This window comes from Cannabis sativa, chromosome 6, assembly GCF_029168945.1.
Source record: "Cannabis sativa cultivar Pink pepper isolate KNU-18-1 chromosome 6, ASM2916894v1, whole genome shotgun sequence".
Classification (NCBI taxonomy): Eukaryota; Viridiplantae; Streptophyta; class Magnoliopsida; order Rosales; family Cannabaceae; genus Cannabis; species Cannabis sativa.
The window spans coordinates 67,969,309-67,992,768 of NC_083606.1; the positions used below are offsets into that span (position 1 = coordinate 67,969,309).

General features: G+C 34.9%; 3 protein-coding genes across 3 annotated transcripts; 2 read left to right on the top strand and 1 right to left on the bottom strand.

Annotated features, from left to right (window-relative positions):
* Positions 1 to 6,192: 6,192 nt before the first annotated feature.
* Positions 6,193 to 6,840, top strand: LOC115725165 (auxin-responsive protein SAUR21-like). The gene has a single exon (XM_030654598.2). The coding sequence runs from the start codon at positions 6,421 to 6,423 to the stop codon at positions 6,715 to 6,717; it is 297 nt and encodes a 98-aa protein (XP_030510458.1). The 5' UTR covers positions 6,193 to 6,420; the 3' UTR covers positions 6,718 to 6,840.
* Positions 6,841 to 8,146: 1,306 nt separating this feature from the next.
* LOC115725166 (auxin-responsive protein SAUR21) lies at positions 8,147 to 8,692 on the top strand. Its single transcript, XM_030654599.2, has one exon. The coding sequence runs from the start codon at positions 8,264 to 8,266 to the stop codon at positions 8,564 to 8,566; it is 303 nt and encodes a 100-aa protein (XP_030510459.2). The 5' UTR covers positions 8,147 to 8,263; the 3' UTR covers positions 8,567 to 8,692.
* A 735-nt stretch (positions 8,693 to 9,427) lies between these two features.
* LOC115725551 (auxin-responsive protein SAUR24) lies at positions 9,428 to 10,055 on the bottom strand. Its single transcript, XM_030655111.2, has one exon. The coding sequence runs from the start codon at positions 9,949 to 9,951 to the stop codon at positions 9,586 to 9,588; it is 366 nt and encodes a 121-aa protein (XP_030510971.2). The 5' UTR covers positions 9,952 to 10,055; the 3' UTR covers positions 9,428 to 9,585.
* Between the last annotated feature and the right edge of the window lie 13,405 nt (positions 10,056 to 23,460).

Genomic DNA, 23,460 nt, shown 5'->3' on the forward strand with positions numbered 1-23,460 from the left:
GGGATTGAGCGGGGTTATGGAATTTGACCATTTTACCCCTAGCTTTTGGTTTATCCTAGTTTTATGTGTAAGGGCATTTTGGTCATTTAGTAAAATGGTTAATGTGGGTTAGGTGGCAGCCTTGGGTGATGACACCTACTTTATTTTCAGCCTAATTGAATGAAAGAAGGACTTTACTTTGGAGGAAATCAAACTAAGAAAAGAAAAATCAAATTAGAGAAAATATCACTTCTCTTTTCTCTCTCTTGGTGTTCGGCCCTCCCAAACCAGAAGGAAAACCCAGCCAACTTTTCATTTTTATTGTGTTTTCAGCCAAGGATTCAAAGGAGAACATTCAAGGTAAACCCTAGCTCCTTTCCTTTTAAGTTTATGAAGTTGTATTTTAGTTTTAAGAGGTGACTTTGGATTATAGGAGCTGTTAAGGTTTGATGTTTGTTTAGTTCGAATTCTAGGGTTAGTATGAGTTAATTTTAGTTCACAGCAGCTGGTGTAGTGATTGATTGTAAGTTTTATGCAACTTTGAGCTTTGAGTTCAAAGCTTTGGGCTTTAATGGCAACTTGGGTTTTGATGGCTTGTTCTGTGAATTCTTGGGAAATTATTGTTTATGCCCTAATTAGGTACTCTGGAAGGTTTCATTGCATTTGGTGGAAGATTGGGCATTGAATGAAAGGTTTTGGGAAACCTGGTGCAAACCGGCTAGCCGGTTTGCAGGGCCACAAAAACCGGCTAGCCGGTTTTGGCAGGGTTCCCCGGGCCTTTCATTTTCTCAATTTTGCCATTTCGATGCCTCGGATGGGTGTTTCCCCATTTCCAGAGTTAGAATAACCCATTAAGAGCATAGCAGAACCTAGGGTTTTGGTTTTGGATTTCCCGGGATTAGGGTTTTGAATCATGTAACTTACCCGGTTTCAAAATGTGATTAGGGCATCCATTTAGCACGAGATTTCCGTTCAGGTCGGCCAGCACGTTTGAATTCGGAAAACAGGTAAGAGCTGAATATAACATGTGATATAAATATCTGGGTGTATGTATATGTATGATATATATATATGCATGTTGTGTGTATCCTTGTATATGTTTGGGTGATATCATAGCGACACAACCATTGTGTCGGTTCAGCAGTACAGGCATCGTACTGGTTAAGAGTGTTATTCACCCTGAAAAGTATGATTTGGTACTATCATAGCGACACAACCATTGTGTCGGTTCAACAGTACAGGCATCGTACTGGTTAAGAGTGATATCATGGCCAATCATACTTTTGGATGCTATTGATGCTATCATAGCGGCACGAACATAGTGCCGGTCCTACAACACGATTATAGTGCTGGTAGGAGTGATATCATGGTCAGTAGCACAAGCAGTTAGAACGTTCTTGCTCATCTGTTAAGCCCTGTAGATAGGTGTATGGGCGCCTATTTACAGGTCGGAATTTATGTGATATGTTATATGCATTTCTTACTGAGTCTGTCGACTCACAGTTTCTACTTTCATGTGTAGGTAAAGGAAAGGAGAAGGCTGAACAGGAGTGAACCTGAGCTCGGGTGAGATTGTACATGTCAAAGCAGCGCGACCTGGAGTGTTCGGTCTCGGGACATCTGGGGATTTGTATTTTGGTAGTCGCTGTGCGACCTGTAATAAATGTATATTTTGAAAAGTTAATTTACAAAGTTTGAAAACGGGATCCCGATATATGTAAATATTTTATTATATTATGAAGTTTAATAATTAATATTAAAGTTTTAAATTGACACGTTTTTTTTTTTGAGAAAATTCTTTGATTAGCAAAGATTGCACAATAATTTGAAAAGCACTGTAGCGTGCCTTAGCATTAGGGCGTTACATCAGCGCTCCCACTCAATCGCACTACCGTGTTCCCAAAATGTATGTATTGCCCAGACTAAAGATTTAGGCTTAACTAACAAATCAAAGAACACGAATAACACTCTTGAAATTAAGCCTAACCATATCAGGATTTAGATCATGTGATCTAGGATCAACTTATGATATTGAATTGAATAGATGTTTACGGTAAGTTTCAAGATCTAATTCAAAGTTCAATATCGGTCCATTCCAATGCATACTCCATGCATCCAACCTGAGCTTTACTTTAACCTATGTTCTGAAAAGAACATAACATTTCTCAAAATGTAAGTAAACTCTGTTGTAGATTGTCATATCAGTGAAACCCAGTGTTCTGATAAATCTAGGAATACTTTATTCACATAGTCATGTTTATTTTCCACTGTGTTGACAACACAATAAACATGTTCAAGTATGTGAAAGGGGTTTGGATGAATTTATAAATCAACTAGACAAGCAATTGATTAAGTGAACCAAAATATACACAAGTGAATGAAAAATTACTTCTGTTACTTTATTGATATTAAATAATCTGGATTACATAGAGTTTTATTTAGGGCATAAAACCCAACAGCTTCACCCACAACCCCCATAGTATTTAACTCGTCCATCTTGTAGATGGACCAAAACGTTAACAAGTTCTGGACATATGACATGTTGGAGAAGTTTTCTTCTTTGGGAGGAGTTCACAAGTATTGGTATCATTTTGATCATTTCTCGATTGACATTTAACTTAAGTGTCTATTGTTACTAGCCAAATGGAAATTTTTTCCTAACATTATTGTTCTCTTTCATTTACCATAAAAATTTATTGGGTTTCACATGATTAAGCACATGTAATTTTCGGTAAATATAAATGCACAAATATTATATGGTTTCTAAAATTGACAGTATGTCCAAGGTGTTAACTAAATTTGAGTAATCTATGTGTGTTTAATTTGTTAGATAAATGGCTTTATTAGAATTTAATTTGTTATATTGGTAGGCAAATAATATGTTGATGAAGTGAAAGATAATAGTGGAAGATAGATTATTGTTAGTTGTGGATCCGGTTCTATTTAATTTATATTTGTTAGAATTGATTCTCTTATTTTTTTTTAATTAGAATTGGTTTTTTGAGCTATTGTATGTTATTTATTTTTATTAATTTTGTTGTGGCACCAGTTCTGTTTTAATTTATGTATCTGTAATTTTGGAGCTGATTTTTTTTAATTATAATCGGTTTTTTAGTTATTGTGTGTTATTATTATTATTATTACTATTATTATTATTATTATTGAAAAAAAGCGTTCTTAGATTAATAAATATCAGTTAGACCTCATGATCATTATATTACAAGTAAGAAGGAATGGAATCAATTGGAATAACTTCAAACCTCTGGTGGAACAAGTTCTATTTTAATTTATGTCTTAGTTGATTTTTTATTTAAGTCATTTCAGAAAATGGTTCTTGAAATATTTATTTCAAAATCAATTTTTGATTTAATTGATTCAATGAGCTGGTTTTTAATTTAGTAATTTTGGGAACTAATTTTTATTTGGTTAAATTAAGGAACTATTTTTTTTTTAATTATAACCGGTTTATAGTTATTGTGTGTTATTTTATTTATTTTTGAAGAAAAGTGTTAGATTAATAAATATCAATTAGACCTCATGGTCATTATATAACAAGTAAGAAGGAATAGAATTAACTGGAATAACCCCAAATCTCTGGTGGAACAAGTTCTATTTTAATTGGGAATTTTGATTTTATATACTTAAAAAATTAAAAAATTTTATTATTAAACCAAAAATCTAAACCCTAAAAAAACTATACCTTTTTCTTCAAAACCCCAAAAATACCCCTCATAATTCTCTCTCTGCATCATCTCTCTCTCTATCTCTCTCTCTATCTCACATCCAACCGCCCACCCTCACCACCACCTCCGACCCTCACCGCCACCTCCGACCACCCGCACCAACACCCCGACCCAGCCCCACTCTCTCGGACCGCCCAAAAGTCGCACCCCGAAAGCCCACTCTCTCTTCCTCTCTCTGAAATCGCAGAAAAAAAAAATTGCTCCCAGGTCCGATGGTCGGACCATGGGGTCCGACCAATCGGACCCAAGGTCCGACCATCGGACCTGGGTCTCAAAAAAAAAAAAAAATTCCTGGTGGTCGTTCATTAATGGAAAATATGTACAGGGCTCCTTCAAAAAAAAAAAAATATATGTACATGCAGTCATCATTAATGGAAAGTTTAAATAAGATTTTGTATTAATTAGATATTATCTTTTTACTCCAAAAAAAAATCTTCCATCAATTATTATGCATTTATTATTTGATAAACCATTTATTTTACTATTTAATATATATATATATATATATATATATATATATATAAGATGTGCATCTATTAGTCGGACTCGGATCTTGGAAAAAGAAAAAAAACATGCGGTCCGATGGTCGGACCCATGGTCCGACCATCGGACCGGTATGTTTTTTTTTTTTGCGATTTCAGAGAGAGGAAGAGAGAGTGGGGTCCGATGGTCGGACCATGGGGTCCGATGGGTCCGATTGGTCGGACACAGTATTTTTTACTTTTTTACTGTGCTTTTTTATAAATTTCATACTGCATTATACTGTGTTAAGTTTTCACTGTTGTTCTATTGGTATTTTTTAGTTGTTCTACTATTGTTTTGAGTTGTTCTGTTTTGTGTTCTACTGGTGTTTTATAAAAACACAGTATTTTTGAAAAGATTTCCGTGTGACAGTATTTTTGTAAAAGTTAACCCAAATTCAAGTATTTTTGTATGTTTCCCTATAATGGGCCACATCTCTTACAAAATGAAAGTTGCCCATTACCTTTTTTATTTATTTTTTTTTTCTTTTTGGATAGATTTGAAGTCTAAAGAAGAGGAAATTACACTCTATACCCTTTTGATATTGTCCTCTTTTATTTTTACCTTCTTTTTTAAAATCTATCATTTTTACCTCTTTTTTTAAACATTGTACCAATTTTGCCCCTGTCACTTCAAGATATTCTCCATGTGATTCTCTTATGTAAGGGTATTTTGGGTACAATACATATAAAAAGAGGTATATTTCAAATAAATATAAAATTAGAGGTAAATTTGATTAATTGATGAATAAAAGAGGCATTTTTCAACTTACCCCTCTAAAGAATGGGATATGGCAGACGTAGGGTAGGCCCATGTAACTGCAGCTCAGTTTGGAATGGGCAATGCTGAATGCTGAATATGATCACTCTGTAGTACTTCCTTCAGCTTTTGAACTACAAAGAAGAAAGAGCTATTGGGCCCTACAAATAAAGGAAGCCCGAATTGAAGACATGACTTCTACGTACTTGGCCCTAATGGGCTTTTTAACTTCCGAAAGATGCTGGTGAACTGGGCTTGAATTGGGATTGCTGAGTTGAAGGCCCCATTTAATCCGGGCCCAAAATTGAACATGGGCCAGCCCGCTGGCTAGACTTCAATTTTGAGCTGTCATAAATTTCTCAATTCTTAAATAGCACAAAAAGTTAAAAATAAAATAGTTTTTCTCTATATAAAATATCGATTAAAACCTAATATGTTTTACTCAATTTATAAGTCAAGAATATATTTTGTTCACTATATTATCATTGTCCAAAAAGCGTCAGTATTTCACCAAAAAAAAAATAAAATAAAATAAAAAACTAATCTTTTTTTTTTCTTGGAAAATGTAGCTGTTTTGTGTCAAAATAATGAGTACCAAGGTATATTTACGATAATTACACTCATTACTCATTAGTAATCGTTGTATCTGGAAATTAGAATATAGATCCAAACTTAAATTCTAAAGGTTGGTTCAGTTATCAACAACAAACAGATACCACACAACAAAACATTACCCCATTTGAGATATTTGCTAATATGGTTTGTATTTGCAAATGACCCTTGAATAGTATAGCCTACCATTCAATACTCTTGGCAAAAGAATAAAAATTAAATCACATTTGGGCAAAAGGACAAAGATTTTTCATTTGGAGAATTTGGAAAGCTAGTGAGAAAAATCTCTGATATTTTAGAACTTATGAAATTGTATAAATATAGTTTACACTTGAATGAAGATGAATGGTGTAGAGTAAGAAGGCCTTTAATGGAATGGGGTCTAGTGAGGCTGCTTAAGCAATCACATGATATTGTCTTTTTTAAGTACCAATATATACAAGAGTGACATATTTCATACAATTTTTCTGTTTTTTGATGCAACTATTTTGTTCCAAGTGGGCTCCCCTTGTTGGTATTTTACTTAGTAAGGTTTAGACAAATCACATATATATGTGCCAGTTAACAAAACTTCCATTAATGAGTTAGAAGACAGACTCATGTGAACTTTCAAATGCTTGTACATCATGCAAATTACAAAGCAAAATCAATTAGACTTCACAACCACTAGTTTTGAGTTAAAAACTTTTGCAAGAAATATTTTCTTCTCTATAAATATAGGCATATTACCATAGTGCTAAATCATCAACTTTTCTCATATTCTCTAGTCTTTCTCTAAACCAACAACAAAAAAAAGCTTGTTAACATGGCTTTTGGATTGCCTGGTTTTGTTCATGGTAAGAAGGCTTTTCGAAGATCACTTTCGGGTATTAAAGAAGCAGCTTCAAAGTCTACAACCATTCCAAAAGGCTACTTTGCAGTGTATGTTGGAGAGGAGCAGAAGAAGCGTTATGTAGTACCTCTTTCGTATTTGAACAAGATTGCATTTCAAGAATTGTTGAGTATGGCAGAAGAAGAATTTGGATATGATCACCCAATGGGAGGACTCACAATTCCTTGCAGAGAAGATGTTTTCATTGATATAACTTCTCAATTGAAATGAATGTAGTTTGTAGCTCTAGCTAGCTAAAACAGTTTTGTACATATACCATTTCTCCTTCCTAGGAAAGAGAGAATTGTTTGGTTACTGAGAAATTTTTGAATAGAAAGTGAAATTTGATTATTATTATGTCCTTTGACTTGTTCTTTGGTTCATTTTGCTTGTTAATCTTGAACAGTATGTTTGTTAATTATATCCCAGAATTAAAATCTATTAGGCATGAATGATTTAAAGAAAAACAACTCTAAAAAAGAAAAGAAAAAAAGATTATCATGGGAGATATTGAGTTTCACATATGCTTTTGTCCTAATGAGTAGTGAAAATCAAACAAAAACTTTGTTCAATTTCAATTAAAGAATTATTTTTGGGTAAATACCATTTTGGATTCGGTGTTTTGTAAAAATTACCAATTAGATTATCTATTTTGTTAAATAGCAAAATGGACCCTGTATTTTCTAAAATTGTACAAATAGGGCCACGAACTAATTTTTTGTCAAAATAAAATTTAATAATAATCTGATCTAGAGATGTTATGACAAAGCTGGTTATATTTTCTATATTTGTTCGTATTAAAAATTGTCTTAAAGTTGGTTATATTAAAAAATAAAATTATTAAAAATTAAGCTCAGTGTCATATTTTTACCATTTTGGAATATATAAGGTCTATTTTGTCATTCAACAAAATAGAGGATCCAATTGATATTTTTACAAAACACAAGGTCTAAAATAGTATTTACATATTATTTTTTAACATTTGAGTCCTTATTTATTACTTTAACTGCTATAATCAATAATGTACTCCTTGATTGAGACTACTTAAGTACATATACTTTGTTTTGTCTTTTCCAATCTTTAATATCCAATATTGAGCTACTGATCTTTATGAATGTAGAAAAAGAAAGGAGAAAGGGAAAAAATCAACCAAGTAAGCCATTGTAAGAGGTGAAATGCTTGGAGGCATTTTGGTTTGGTCTTCAAAGGATAATATTTCACATTGTATTTTTAATATTTGACTTACAATCAACATCTATTTGGTTAGTGATTGAATGTGGATAAACAAGATTCCAAAATTTAGCATATGGGATGTTTAGTAATGTCCCATATCTAAATAGTCAAACAAATAAAAATGAAAAAGAAGAAGAATTTGACATACAAGTGGAATTTAATATTCATACCTCAACAACCACTAATAGGAAGAAAAAAATTGTGGATTAAACTATTCTTAAAATGGTTTTTCTTTTTGGTGTTTCTCTTGTTTCAAGTGGGCTCCTCCTGACTTTGTAGTTTGTTCTCTTGATAAGAATAGTAACTATGACTCAGAAGACAGAGTCATGTGAACTTGAAATGCCTATGTCCCTTACAACTAACTTAATCTACACCACTTGTTAGTAAAGCCTATAGATAATATGGAAGAAATCCATTCATCTATTTATACAACAGCATTACCACACACCTAAATCATCAACTCTCCTCTCCCTTCTCTACAACTACTAGCTTTGTGAGAAAAAAAAGAACTAAATTGAGATAGAAATTGAAGATTGCTGATAACATGGCGTTTAAATTTCCCGGTATTCTCAATGTCAAGAAGACTCTTCGAAGATCACTTTCGGGGCTTAAAGAAGCAACTTTGAAGTCTAGCTCGATTCCAAAAGGCTACATTGCAATCTATGTTGGAGAGGACGAGAAAAAGAGATATGTAGTACCTCTTTCGTACCTTAATGAGCCTGCATTTCAAGAGTTGCTAAACATGGCTGAAGAAGAGTTTGGATATGATCATCCAATGGGAGGACTCACAATTCCATGCAGAGAAGACATCTTCATTGATCTCACTTCTCAGTTAAATTTATTGTAAAGCTTAGAACTAACATAGTTTTGTAGACACAATTTTGTAGATCATATACTTTGAGTATGAAAAAGGAAATTTTGTATGTTGTATGAAACATTTCATGCCAGTCAACATGTTCTCCTTTCATTGGAATTCTTTTATTAATAAAACCTTCATTGGAAATTTAATCTGATATAAATGGAATGATTTAGTTCTTTTTTCTTAATGTCATTTTCTGTAAAATTATGGGGTTTTTACAAAAATACTGTATTTTTGGCAAATATTTATAATTTTACTGTCCCACGAAATTTTTTACAAAAATATTGTCTTTTTATAAAACAACTGTAAAACAATAAAACGGAACAATTAAAAACAACAGTAGAATAACTAAAAAATATAGTGGAACAACAATGAAAACTTAACACAGTACACAGTATAAAAAATACAGTATTTTTGAAAAAAAAATACAGTATTTTTGAAAAAAGATTCTACAAAAAAAATTGAAAATTTGAGTATGAAGTGTAAAAATTCCCAAAATTAATCTCTTATTGTTGTACCAGCTACAAAATCCATTAACATTTATTTGACAAGTACTTAAAATTAATCACATAAAATAGTAATACAAAGTGTTCAGTTTTAAGAAGATTAGCTTACATACCTGATATTATAATAGTTTGTTTTGAATGATAAGTGTTACTAGTTTAATTTCCTGGCACAGAGTTCACAAAATAGGAATAAGTTAATTTAGTTATAATTTGTTGGTCATAGTGGCCATTTAAGATCCCTAATATAGCCTCTTAAAAAATTAACTTCTTTCTAAGACAAGGATTCTATGATTATTATGTTCATTCCAGAAGAAAAAGAATTCCAATATCATAAAAAAATATCTGAGAAAAATTCCAATAATATTCATTAATTTGTATCATTTTTGGGACAAATTTTGTTCCCAAGGAAAAAATATTTACAACATGGCATTGTGTATGCCTAAAAAAATGTAACAATAAGTTTAGTGTGGTTAGCATCTGTTGGTGTGTAAACTCATAAGCTTAGGAGCTTAAGTGAGAAATAAGATCGATGAAAGAATCTTCTGTGCATGGAATTGTAAGAGCTCCCAGTGGATGATCAAATCCGAATTCTTCTTCAGCTTGACTTAGAAAGTGTTGGAATGAAGGTTGGTTCAAGTATGCCACAGGGATCACAAACCTCTTCATTCTGCTCTCATCACCAACATAAACTGCCACAAAGCCTTTTGGAATATCTTTTGTGCTTGAAAAAGGCCTCTGAATGAGTTGCTTGGCATGAACTAAGCTAGCAAAGCGAAAACCCATGATTGTAATAATAAGATTGTGCCTAAAGAAGAAAGGTGAGTACTTGTGAGTTTGAGGAGTTGGGATGCTAGTGATAACACTCATATGTGTATTTATAACCAATGCTCTTTGAAATGAATGGTCAAGACTGCAGAGCAAATTAGGTTAGATGGGGTCTGATGATTGAGGCATACTCCTTGTGTAATCACATGGTATTGTCTAACTAGTCACCATTATGGATTGGAAGTTTAGATCAGGCTGCTTTTAAAATAAAATACTAATTCATTTTTCTTTGAAATTTTCTTTTCCTTTCTTCCCAACCCCACCATACCCCAACTTTTGAAATGAAACAAAATACCCCAATATTTCATATTTTATGTATAATTATCTTGCTGTTCTTTCAAACCCCACTACAACAACTTTGAGGACAATTGACCATAATATTTCTTAGGCATGTCTCATATGTAATACAGGTGTAGTGTTTTGCTTCAAGTGGGCTCCTGCATGCCTTTGTAGTTTGTTTCTCTTGATAATTAGTGTCCCAATCACAACCAGCTAACCTAAGCTTATTTTCTATGTACGACTTCAAGGACAGTGCCATGTGAACTTCAAATGCCTATGTCCCTTGGAAATCCCAAAACTCAGTCCACCTGCCTTCACAGCCATATTCATCTATTTATATACAAATATATATATATATATATATATATATATATATATATATATACACCATCTCTCATTTGCCTCTAAACAATTGCGTACAACGAAGTTATTGTTGTTGTGAGAAACACTCAAACATTCCCTAAAGACATAGCATTGGTAGATTTCTGCTAACGCCAAGAAGAGTCTTCGCAGGATTGAAGTGTATGTTGGAGAAGAAGAGATGATTGGTACTTGAATGAGCCTTCTTTTCAACAACTACTGATCTCACTTCTAACTTAGAATTCAATATTGTAGATTATAGAACAAACATAATTTAGCAGAGAAATCCATTGACCTTTAATAACTACTCAGTATTAATTATATATTACTATTAAGTATTCAGTAATTAAATAGCGGGTCCCGTATAATTTAAGAAAATAAGTTTTAGAGAATATCGCTGAGACTAATTTTCAAAAGATAATTCAATTGAAATTATATTATGACTCTACTTAGGTTAAGGTTTTTACGTACATACATTAATTCTCCTTTATATATAGAGGTTAGGCTATGTATGTGAAATTCCGTATTTTAATATTCTCAGTTTGATTATTTAATTAAATGATTAATTAAATGCGGAATAATAAAATTGGTACTGAAAACAGTTTTCTGTAGTTACAGAATGCAACTCCGTAACTCTAGAGAAACCCAGAAAAACAAACAGTGCATAAAAATAAAAACACACAAGATTTTTGTACGTGGTTTCAACAATTCTTTCAGATTGTTACTAGTCCACGGGGCCACGCCCAGAGATAAGGTTCATTAGATCGGTATCAAAAATACAAAGTAATTGACTTATGCATAAATAGACTCCCTCTTATTGTATGCCGCAAGCTTGATGTATTCCACCTACTAACCGAATCTTGATAAAACTCCAAGATCTCGAACTCCCTTCGATCACCTTGAAGAGTGCTTGAATCCTCCCGATTCAAGGCTTAAAGGCTATCTCCCGAAAGCCTATACAACCATCTCCCGAAGGTTGTGTGCTTGTATCCTCCCGATGCAAGACTTCAAAAACAATCTCCCGAAAGCTTGTAAATACCCTTCTCCCGAAGGTGCACTGATGTTCTTCTTCGTTGTAGACTTGAATACAGACTCAAGACAATACAAACAACAAATAAACAGAGTAAGAGTAGAACAACTCTTCTCTACAAAACAAAGACACTTTTTCCTTAAGATATGAATATAATTCTAAGTGTATGAAAGAGATGCAAAACCTAGCTACTATAAGATGTATTTATAATGAATATACATCTCATAGACAGCTTACATTCGGTCTGAACAAGACCTCAACCCACTAGAAACTTCCCTAAAATAATTCTTCAATCAGTCCAGGAATTTCCGTTTCTGTACCTACAGAATCGTGGGAACTTTCCTTTTATAGAAAAGGAAAGTCTAGCTCCGGTTTTCTCTTCAAGAAACCTGATCTTAGAAAATGGGAAACTCAACACAAGATCAGAATAACAGCTGGTTAGCAAAGAATCAATGTGTAATCAAAACTTACCATATTTACCTCAATTTCCATAAATAGGAAAGCTAGACAACTTTCCTTCCAAGTTTAGATATACACAAATAGGGTAACCATATTAAACACTCCAGCCGAAATACACATTAAATAATAAAATATTTTTGTCAATTAAATATGCTAAAAATGGAATTAACAATCTCCCCCTTTGGCACTTTGATTGACAAAACATTTTATTATGAGAAAACCTGCATCAAGTGTTAGAAACCAAAGCAAATAGCTTTTTAAAGATACAAGAGTATAGAAAATACTCCCCCTGCATAAAAGCTCTCTAACACATAAAGCATATAACTTTTTTTGGACGGAAAAGCTTGCAAACCGAAGGACACAACTTTTTAAACGGAAAAGTGTTAAACCACAAACAAGCAACTCTCCCTAAAACCAAGGGTCCAGAGTTGTAACAAAGAGTTCAATGAATCCAAAAAATAATACTACTCCCCCTTTTTGTCTATCAAGGAGCCAAAGATAACAAAAACAAACATGGACAAAGTCATAAGTTCAAATAAACATTAACAAAAAGCAAAAGATAAAAGATTGAACCACTTATTCATCATTGGGTCGGAAGTATTTCATGATGCTGTCCATCTTCCTAAGAAGCAAGGCCTGACTTGTCTCCATTCTTCCCAAACGCAAGTTGAATTCTGCCATTTCTGTAGGAGCAGAAGTTGAAGCAGTCTTTGCGGCGGGATCATTTGTAAGACCGGGGAAGCAGACCGAGCCTTTCTTTGAGCGACTTTTCCTTGAGGAGGCTTCTCGGGAATTTTGAAAGTGGTTCCAACGAGCATCTCAATTGATTCATTCTCAAGAATCAATTCCTCTTGATCAGATAAAATTTTATAAATTAAGTGAGGAAAAATGAGATTGAGCCTAGGTTTCTTACCCTTTCGAAGAGAAACAATTTGCTCCCAAATCATGTCAGCCAAATCAATTTTAGCACCAATTGAAACTTTATACAAAAAGAAAGCAAGTTCATTTGAAACATTTACCGGATTGGAGCAAGGAAACCAATTGGATAGGGCAAACCTCATGAGAGCAGCATGTTGATAGGTGAGTTAAGACATATGCATGGTGTCGGAGAGTTCAATTTCATTATCACCAGAGAGATAACCGAACACCTTTTGACGATCAAACTCCACATCAGTTAGGGGTGTTCATAAAAACCGAAAAACCGAAACCGACCATCAAACCGACCAGACCGTAACCGAATTTTCGGTTCCACGTCATCACCGAATTTGGCGGTCGGTTTCGGTTTCGGTTTTTTTGACACGGCGGTCGGTTTCGGTTCTTGAAATAAAAAAATAGTTTAACCAAAAAACCGTCAAAACCGCCAAAAACCGCCTAAAACCGCCAAAAACCGCCTAAAACCGCCTAAAACCGCCCAAAACCGCCAAAAACCGCCTAAAACTGCCAAACCGAAAACCGCCAAAAACCGTACGGTCGGTTTTATACGGTTATAATTTCTAAACGGTCGGTTACGGTTTTCGTAAAATAAAAACCGTAACCGAGCGGTCGGTTATAAAATTTTAAAAACTGACCATAACCGACCGATTTTCACCCCTAACATCAGTAGTCTCAATTCCCAAAGGCAAATTGAGAGCCTCAGCAACATCCTTCACAGTAAAGGAATACCAGTGGCCTCTGACAAAAACTTTGCCAAACATGAAAGAGTCCTCATCGAGAAACTCATCAGTGATGTTAGCATAAAATTCCTTCACAATTCTATCCACATACCCATCAAAACCGATCAAGGTATCTACCCATTGTCTTTCTTTCAACATGTTATACACTCCAAAAGGCTTATGAGCAATAACATTAAAATTTTTCTCCACAGTAAAATTCCTATTCTCATAGAATTTCATATCTCTAGCATGATCATTATAACAAAAATAATGAGAGTGGGGCTTGAAGTTATCAAGAGAAATACCAGAGGGCCTCTTTCTTTTCTGTGGAAGAACAGGATTTGTAGAGACAATGGGCCTTTTTCCTTTGTCCTTCTTTGAAACAGCGGGGAGGGAATTTGGAACGAGTTCTATAGTGACAGGCTCAGTTTCTGGTTCTTCACTCTCGGATCCAGAATCATCAACAGCAGGAAGATCTTTGGGCACAAATTCTTCACTTGAATCGGACAAGCCCTCTGAATCATGATCCTCCTCACTTTCTTCTGGTTCAGAATCCGAGGAAGAGACCGAAGGGGGATTCTCCTTGAGATTTTTGGCCTTTGAAGATGAAGAAACCACCTTTTTCCCTTTGGATGCAATTTTAGGTTTAACCACTTCAGGCTTTTTAGGAGTGGAAACCTTGGACCTAGTTCGAGAACTCACCGTGGGCAAGGTCACCAAAGTTTGGTCGACATTAGGAGCGCCATTCGAAGAAGAGGACTTCGACAAAGTGTGATCGGATGAATGGGATTCATCATGATCACCAATCCCAGGTGTTGAAGAAGCAATAGGAGAGGCACCAACAAGAGGAGAAGAAAAATTTGTCACTGATTTTCGAGCTTGGGTCTTCGATTTCTTGGCAGACTTCGTCGGAGCAGAAGACGAACCAGAAGCTCCGGTTGCTGGTGCAGGCGGCGCAGGCGGGGTGACCGGAGAAGCAGAGGCAGAGCCACGAAAGGGCTTCTTGGACGGTTGGGCATTCTTAGTTTTGGCCATTTTCCTTTGAAAACCCTAGAACACAAGCACTCTTACACTTTGAAAAAAGTTAGACATTTGAGAAAAAAAATGAAAAGAGAAGAGAGTGGTGATCGTGAGTGAATGGGTGGTTGAACATATATAGCATTTCAATTTTAATTACCCAATAAAAAAGAAAATGGAAAAAGGAAAGTAACTTACTTACCTTAATCACCACGTGGGGAGAGGAAAAAAGGAAACCAAAAAAGGTTTTTCAAAATTTTGTCAAAGTTTCCTTAAATGGAAAAAGGAAACCAAAAATCCCCACAAAATCTAAGAATTTAAAAACCCTTACCAAAACCGAAATTGCCACAAAAAAGGAAACAAAAAATAATTAATTATTTAGGTACAAGTTTCCTATACACATCAAAAAGACCAAATCTCCACAAATAAAGGAAACATTCTAAATAAATAAATACAATTAAAACATGTTTCCATAAAATGAAAAAATAAAAGAAAAAAATTTACAAGGATTCGAAAGAAATTCGAAAAGAAAATATATGCCCCCCTTTTTCTTTTATTTTTTTAAAAAATGCCCCTCAAGGAAAAATTGCAAATAATGAACAAGAGAACACACAAAGACACAAAAAACATTAATCACCACTTAAGAGCAAAAAATTGTGTCTAAGAACATAATGAAACATAACAAAAAATAACAAGAATTTTTAACAAAGCTCACTTGACAACTCGATCACAAACCCCCCTTTTTTTTGTTTTTTTTTTTAAATAAAAGACAGAAAAATAAAATAACCTTGATATTTTTGCAACTAGAATTCACAATGTCCATTTGTCTTTGTCCCTGATGAAAAAATCAAACTCATAAGAATAATCAGAAATTATTTTATCAAACTAATGAAGTAATAGAATGAGGTCATACCGGTTCACAGGAAAAATTGACTCCATCACCAAGAATATTAAAGCACATCAAACAGTATGTAACAACTTTATAACACCATTTTCGAGAATAAACAAATTTTACCACAAACTGTGTCAAGCATTAGTGTGTGAAAGTGTAAGCAGGGAACATTGCCCAATTTGTCAAAAAGACTTTTTCTGATAAATTGTACCCATAGGAGACGCTGTCACACTACCTCAATGGTAGCCCTTTTCAATGGTAGCGTATCTTCTACATAAATCCTAATTACATAGTTCCAACTTACTCAGAGATGGCTTTCACACATTGAGATAGGTAGCTCTATTCATCCAATGGAGCTTGAACACACAGTTTTTGAACAACATTATTCGAAAATGGTAGCTTACATAACACTGTTTGATGAACCTGAATATTCCTGTGAGGAGTGAACAATTTTTCCTGACAAACCTGTATGACATCATAATATTACAACATTAGCAATAAAATAATGACTGAAATTCTTATAAGGTTGAAATTTTCTTCTAGGACAAAGACAAGACATTATGAACTCTAAGACAACTCAAATATCAAGGATTATGAAACAATAAAAGCATTAAACAGTACAAACCCCTAAGGATTTCCTTAGAGAAATAAATCGGACCGAGTCAAGAGCTTTAGTAAAAATATCTGCAATTTGTTTGCTAGTTTCAACATATTCTAAGACAAGAATTTTATTTTCCACAAGCTCCCTAATAAAGTGATGACGAATGTCTATGTGCTTTGTGCGAGAGTGTTGAACAGGGTTCTTAGAAATGTTTATAGCACTAGTGTTATCACAAAAGATGGTTAAAGTTTTCAAATCAAACCCATAATCAGCCATCATTTGTTTCATCCATAACAATTGGGTACAACAACTACCCGCCGCAATGTACTCAGCCTCAGCTGTGGACAGAGAGATTGAGTTTTGCTTCTTGCTATGCCATGAAACCAGATTGTTTCCAAGATAGAAACATCCACCACTAGTACTTTTTCTATCATCTGCATTACCTGCCCAATCAGCATCACTAAAGCAAACAAGGTTAGAATTAGTGTCTTTTGAAAACCAAATCCCAAAATCAATAGTGCTATTTACATAGCGAATGATTCTTTTCACAGCAGAAAGATGGGATTCCATGGGATTAGCCTGATATCGTGCACAAACACCAACACTATAACAAATGTCAGGACGACTAGCAGTAAGATAAAGCAAGCTACCTATCATACTTCGATACAAAGTTTGATCTACCTTTACTCCTTGTTCATCTTTGCTTAATTTCAAAGTTGTGCTCATGGGAGTGTTGATATGTTTGGCTTTCTCAAGACCAAACTTTTCACCAAATTCTTTGCATACTTGCTTTGAGTGACAAAAGTTCCCTCATCTGATTGCTTCACTTGAAGACCGAGAAAATAAGTGAGTTCACCTACCATACTCATTTCGAACTCCTTTTGCATTTGGGAAACAAAAACCTCCACTTCAGAGTTAGAGGTAGAGCCAAACACAATATCATCAACATATATTTGAGCAACAATCACATCAGAATTAATGTTTTTGATGAAAAGTGTTTTATCAACATTTCCTCTCTTGTAATCATGAGAAAGCAAGAATTCAGTTAGACGCTCATACCAAGCACGTGGTGCTTGTTTTAGACCATATAACGCCTTGTCTAACTTATAAACATGATTAGGAAAATGAGGATCCTCAAACCCTTTAGGTTGTTCCACATACACCTCTTCTTTTAACAGCCCATTCAAAAAAGCGGATTTGACATCCATTTGATACAATTTAATACCAAGAATGCAAGTTATGGAAAGAAGTAACCTGATCGATTCCAGTCTAGCTACTGGAGCAAATGTTTCATCAAAATCAACACCCTCAACTTGAGTGTATCCTTGGGCAACCAACCTTGCCTTGTTTCGAATGATAGTGCCAAACTCATCACTCTTATTTTTGAAGATCCACTTGGTTCCAATGATGTTCACAAACGGTGGTCTTGGAATCATTTTCCAGACTTTGTTTCGAACAAACTGATGAAGCTCATCCTGCATAGCTAAAAACCAATCTTCATCCATTAGTGCTTCTTTTACAGATTTAGGTTCTAAAGAAGAAATAAAACATAAAAATTGAATTATATTGGCATATTTTCTTCTTGTAACCATGCTTTCATCCAAGTTTCCGAGGATGAGATCTGAAGGATGATTCTTTTTAACCCTGGAGGATGGTTCCCTCTGTATTGGATCAGTGATTGAATTTAAAGGATACTCAGATTCTTTTGTTGTTGGTTTTTTTGTAGCAACAGAGTCCTGCACAGTAGCCTCGACGACTGCTTCTGAAGCTTCGTCAGGTTCCTTTTCCTCAGCAGTAGGCTTTTCAAGCAAATCTTCAATCTGTTCTTCTGTGGAAAACTCAGAAAAATCTTTTAGATCATCAACAACAACATTAGCAGATTCCATAACAGTTTGGGTTCTCATGTTGTACACACGATATGCCCTACTATTTGTGGAATATCCTAAGAAAACACCTTCATCACTTTTAGAATCAAATTTACCAATGTAATCACGATCTCGTAAGATATAACACACACATCCAAACACATGAAAGTGACTTACATTTGGTTTCTTACCTTTCCAGATTTCATATGGTGTTTTGTGAGTACCTAGACGTAAGAATACTCTGTTGATGATATAGCAAGCAGTGTTAATGGCTTCGGCCCAAAGACGCTTTGTGAGCTTCTTGCTATTCAACATTACTCTAGCCATTTCTGTGAGAGTACGATTCTTTCTTTCAACCACTCCATTTTGTTGAAGAGTTTTAGGAGCAGAAAATTCATGAGAAATACCGTTAGCTTTACAAAATTCATCATATATGGTATTTTCAAATTCCTTACCATGATCACTCCTAATCCTAACAATTTTGCCAATGTTACAATCTTTTTCAACTCGTAATTTCAAACACAAAGATTGGAAAGCTTCAAAAGTATCAGATTTTTCTCTCAAAAAATCCACCCATGAAAATCGAGAAAAATCATCAACACAAACAAAAATATACCTCTTACCATTTAAGCTTTCTACCTGGATTGGACCCATTAAGTCCATGTGCAAGAGTTCGAGAACTCTAGAAGTATTCACATCCGGGACACTCTTGTGAGAAATTTTCAGTTGCTTACCTAACTGGCATGGTCCACATTTTCCCAATGACTCTTTACCTAATTTAGGTAATCCTCGAACAATCCCTGAAACAGATAATTTTTTCAGATTTTTAAAATGGATGTGACCAAGTTTTTCATGCCATAGGTCAGTAACATTTTCGATGACAGAATGACAAGTGGCATGCGTAGTGAGAGTATAACAATTATCACTAGATCGCAGCCCTTGTAACACAATTTCATCAAGAATATTATATACATAGCAATGATTGCTATCAAAGCTCACAGTATAACCCTGATCACAAATCTAACTAATGCTAAGTAGATTAGCTTTTAGTCCTTCAACCAACATGACATTCTTTAGTTTAGGAAGCCCTTCGAACTTGAGAGTTCCCATTCCTATGACTTTACCAGTAAGACCGTTACCAAATGTAACTTCTCCACAGTGCATTGGTCTTATGTTCACAAGAAATTCTTTTTCACCTGTCATGTGTCTAGAACAACCACTATCAAAATACCACATGTTAGAAGCAGCAGTTTTAAAACAAGTAGAACCTACCAAGCATTTGTTTTTGACAACCCATTTTTGTTTTTGTAAAACATGTTTATTTCCAATGTAATTAGATTTAAACATGTTATGCATGGTTATGCATTTAGGTCGAATGTGACCTTTTACTCCACAAAAATGGCAAATAGGAATGAAACGTCTTCCAGTCCCTTTGAAATTGTCAAACTTACCGTGCTGCTTCTTTTCTGTAACAGCAGAGTGCTTTGCTGTAGAGACAGAAACCTGCGAGGTAGAAACAGTTCTTCCAGAAACAAAACTATTAGTAGTATTGAAAACAGGTTGATTTGGAACATAACCCAGCCCAGCATGATTGGTTTGGCCAGATTTTTGAATTTTTTCAAAGATGGTGGAACCTGGATTTAGCATTTTAACATTCTTTTTAATGTTATCAATTTCCTTGGTTAAACAAATAATCTTTGACTCTTTTAAAGACAATTCAGATTCACAACATTTGAGTTTATCTTCCAACTCATTAATGTTGTTACACAAAATTTTATTATCTTTAACCAGGGAGCGATTTTCAGCACAAGTTTCCAACCACTTACCAAACATAACCTTGTAGGATTCAACCATGGAATCCTCATCAATTTCTGACTCATCTGATTCGGATCTGGATTCTTCCTTGTTGTCATTGATCAGGATATTGTTCAAGCAAATGCTCTTTCCTTTTTCCTGCAAATTTCTTGACAAAACACTTGTTAGGACAACTTTTTCTTTTTCATCCTCACTACTCTCAGAATCATCACTCCGAGTAACATTTAATCCCTTTTTATTTTTCTTTAAGGTATTAGCACATTCGGATTGAGTGTGACCAAAACCTTCACATTCTCTGCATTTAATACCTTTTTTATTGTTAGATGAAAAAAGTTTAGAGGGAATATTACCAGAAATGTTACCTTTTGGGTTCTTTGAAAAGAACTTTTTATTTCCTGCAGATTTCATGAATTTTTGGAAATTTTTTGCCAATAGAACCATTTCATCCTCATTTTCATCATCAGAAACAATATTTTCAGAAGCATTAAAGGCAATACCTTTACTTTTCTCATTTGAGAGACTTTGCTTACTCTTTTTCTTGATTTGTTGATTCAACTCAAAGGTTCTTAAAGATCCCATGAGTTCCTCAACCTTCATTTTGCCAAAATCCTTTGCCTCTTCCATTGCAAGCAATTTTGTGTCAAACCTGTCAGGAAGAACTCGAACAATTTTTCGAACCAAGACAGATTCATCTAGTTTTTCTCCCAAGGCAAAAAACTCATTAGAAATATCAGATAATCTTTCATAAAAATCATTTAAAGTTTCAGTATCTGACATTCTCAATTCATCAAATCTAGTTTGCAGCATGGTAAATCGTGATCTCTTTACATCAGCAGTACCTTCAAATTGAATTTGAAGGATTTCCCATGCTTCCTTTGCAGATTCACAAGATGAGATTAATTTAATAAAGCCTTCACCAACACCATTAAAAATAGCATGTAAAGCCTTATTATTATAACCGCATACGCTTTTTCATCTTCAGTGGTCCAACTGAGTTCAGATTTTACCTGAATATTACCTTTTTCGTCATTTTCAGTAGGTTGAGACCAACCTGTAAGAATAGCTCTCCATGCCTTCTCATCTTGCGATTTGATGAATGCTCTCATCCTGACCTTCCAATAAGGATAATTCGACTCATTCAATAGACGAGGTCTGAGATAGAACTTCCTTCTGCAAACAAAGACATCTCACACAAAACAAGTTAAACGGAATAACCTGAAGATCTCACTAAGAATTTAGTGACTTGCTCTGATACCAAATGAAATTCCGTATTTTAATATTCCTAGTTTGATTATTTAATTAAATGATTAATTAAATGCGGAATAATAAAACTGGTACTGAAAACGGCTTTACGTAGTTACAGAATGCAACTCCGTAACTCCAGAGAAACCCAGAAAAACAAACAGTGCATAAAAGTAAAAACACACAAGATTTTTGTACGTGGTTTCAACAATCCTTTCAGATTGTTACTAGTCCACGGGGCCACGCCCAGAGATAAGATTTATTAGATCGGTATCAAAGTAATTGACTTATGCATAAATAGACTCCCTCTTATTGTATGCCGCAAGCTTGATGTATTCCACCTACTAACCGAATCTTGATAAAACTCCAAGATCTCGAACTCCCTTCGATCACCTTGAAGAGTGCTTGAATCCTCCCGATTCAAGGCTTAAAGGCTATCTCCCGAAAGCCTATACAACCATCTCCCGAAGGTTGTGTGCTTGTATCCTCCCGATGCAAGACTTTAAAAGCAATCTCCCGAAAGCTTGTAAATACCCTTCTCCCGAAGGTGCACTGATGTTCTTCTTCGTTGTAGACTTGAATACAGACTCAAGACAATACAAACAACAAATAAACAGAGTAAGAGTAGAACAACCTCTACAAAACAAAGACACTCTTTCCTTAAGATATGAATATAATTCTAAGTGTATGAAAGAGATGCAAAACCTAGCTACTATAAGATGTATTTATAATGAATATACATCTCATAGACAGCTTACATTCGATCTGAACAAGACCTCAACCCACTAGAAACTTCCCTAAAATAATTCTTCAATCAGTCCAGGAATTTCCGTTTCTGTACCTACAGAATCGTGGGCAGTAACTACAACTTTCCTTTTATAGAAAAGGAAAGTCTAGCTCCGGTTTTCTCTTCAAGAAACCTGATCTTAGAAAATGGGAAACTCAACACAAGATCAGAATAACAGCTGGTTAGCAAAGAATCAATGTGTAATCAAAACTTACCATATTTACCTCAATTTCCATAAATAGGAAAGCTAGACAACTTTCCTTCCAAGTTTAGATACACACAAATAGGGTAACCATATTAAACACTCCAGCCGAAATACACATTAAATAATAAAATATTTTTGTCAATTAAATATGCCAAAAATAAAATTAACAGTATGTACCTTTTCTTTTATATATGTACGTATTCTCATAAAAAAAATAATTAAAGAAAGAGCTGAAATAATGATAATGGATCAATTACCTAACGATCTACATGTTAAGATTTTCTCCATTAATATAAAGGTGAAAACCATTCTTATAAGTTTAAGGTAATTAGTATTGTATGATTTATAAACCATTGTGCACGGGGAGAGAATGGTCATCTACCTTTCTCTCGTGTGTGGTCTTTCTTTCCTTTCCTTTCTCTTTCTCAGTTCTCTCTACCGAGTTTTTGTGAGTTTGTTTGTAGAGTTTTGGGTGTGTGGGTTGAGTGTTGTGTGGGGTGGCTAGTCTAGTTCTCAGGGGTTGTTTCTGTAGTGTTTGGTGTGGGTTTGGGGAGTGTTTTTCTTCTGTCCTTTTGGCTTTTTGACGTTTGCCTTTGTTCTTCTCTTTTCTTTAGTGTCTTTTGCTTTGTGCTTTTGTTGGGTGAGTGGGTGTCTGTTTTGTCTCTTTTGTCTTTACTGTTGGGGTTGAGGTTGGTGGGATTTTATCATTTATGGAGATGGTTGGTAAGAAGGTTGACTCCACTTGGGGAAAATGCTCTTCTGTTAGTAAACCAAAACCGGTCACTTGGCATAAGTGGATTCGGGTGCAGGTGGAGATTGATATCAACAAACTTTTGTTTTGTGGATGTTTCTTCAAGCTCTTGAATGGTGTGAATAGCTGGGTGCAAATCAAGTATGAGAATATTGGCCATTTTTGCTATTTTTGTGGCTGCTTGGGTCATCATACGAGTGAATGTAACTTGGGTTCCCCGGTTATGATTTTGGATGATCAAGGAGGTATTTTTCCCCTGTTTGGCCCTTGGATGAACTTTGGGTCTTCGTACGCCAACTGTTTCTACGGCAACCGTCTCCGGTTGCGATCCCGTGCTACTGCGAAAGGGTGGCGGGATAAGCGGGTGAATAGGATTAGAGTTGGACGACCGAAGGAGCCCACTGTTCCTTCTACTCCAATGTCTGTGGAGTGCGACGGAGTGGATGTGGCCAGAGGTACGTTGGACCGTCAATCGGGTTTAGCTCCTCCTCCGAGAGCTGGCGTTTCTCAGAGGCCCAGAACGGGCAGATTTTGGCTTCCCAAGACGATGTCGACGGAGAAGGGTGGTTGTTCGGGGTTTTTTCATGGTGCGGGTA

What these genes read in the sequence shown, in the direction of transcription:
- LOC115725551 (XM_030655111.2), bottom strand. Translation starts at nt 9,951, where the DNA reads ATGAGTGTTATCACTAGCATCCCAACTCCTCAAACTCACAAGTACTCA.
- LOC115725166 (XM_030654599.2), top strand. Translation starts at nt 8,264, where the DNA reads ATGGCGTTTAAATTTCCCGGTATTCTCAATGTCAAGAAGACTCTTCGA.
- LOC115725165 (XM_030654598.2), top strand. Translation starts at nt 6,421, where the DNA reads ATGGCTTTTGGATTGCCTGGTTTTGTTCATGGTAAGAAGGCTTTTCGA.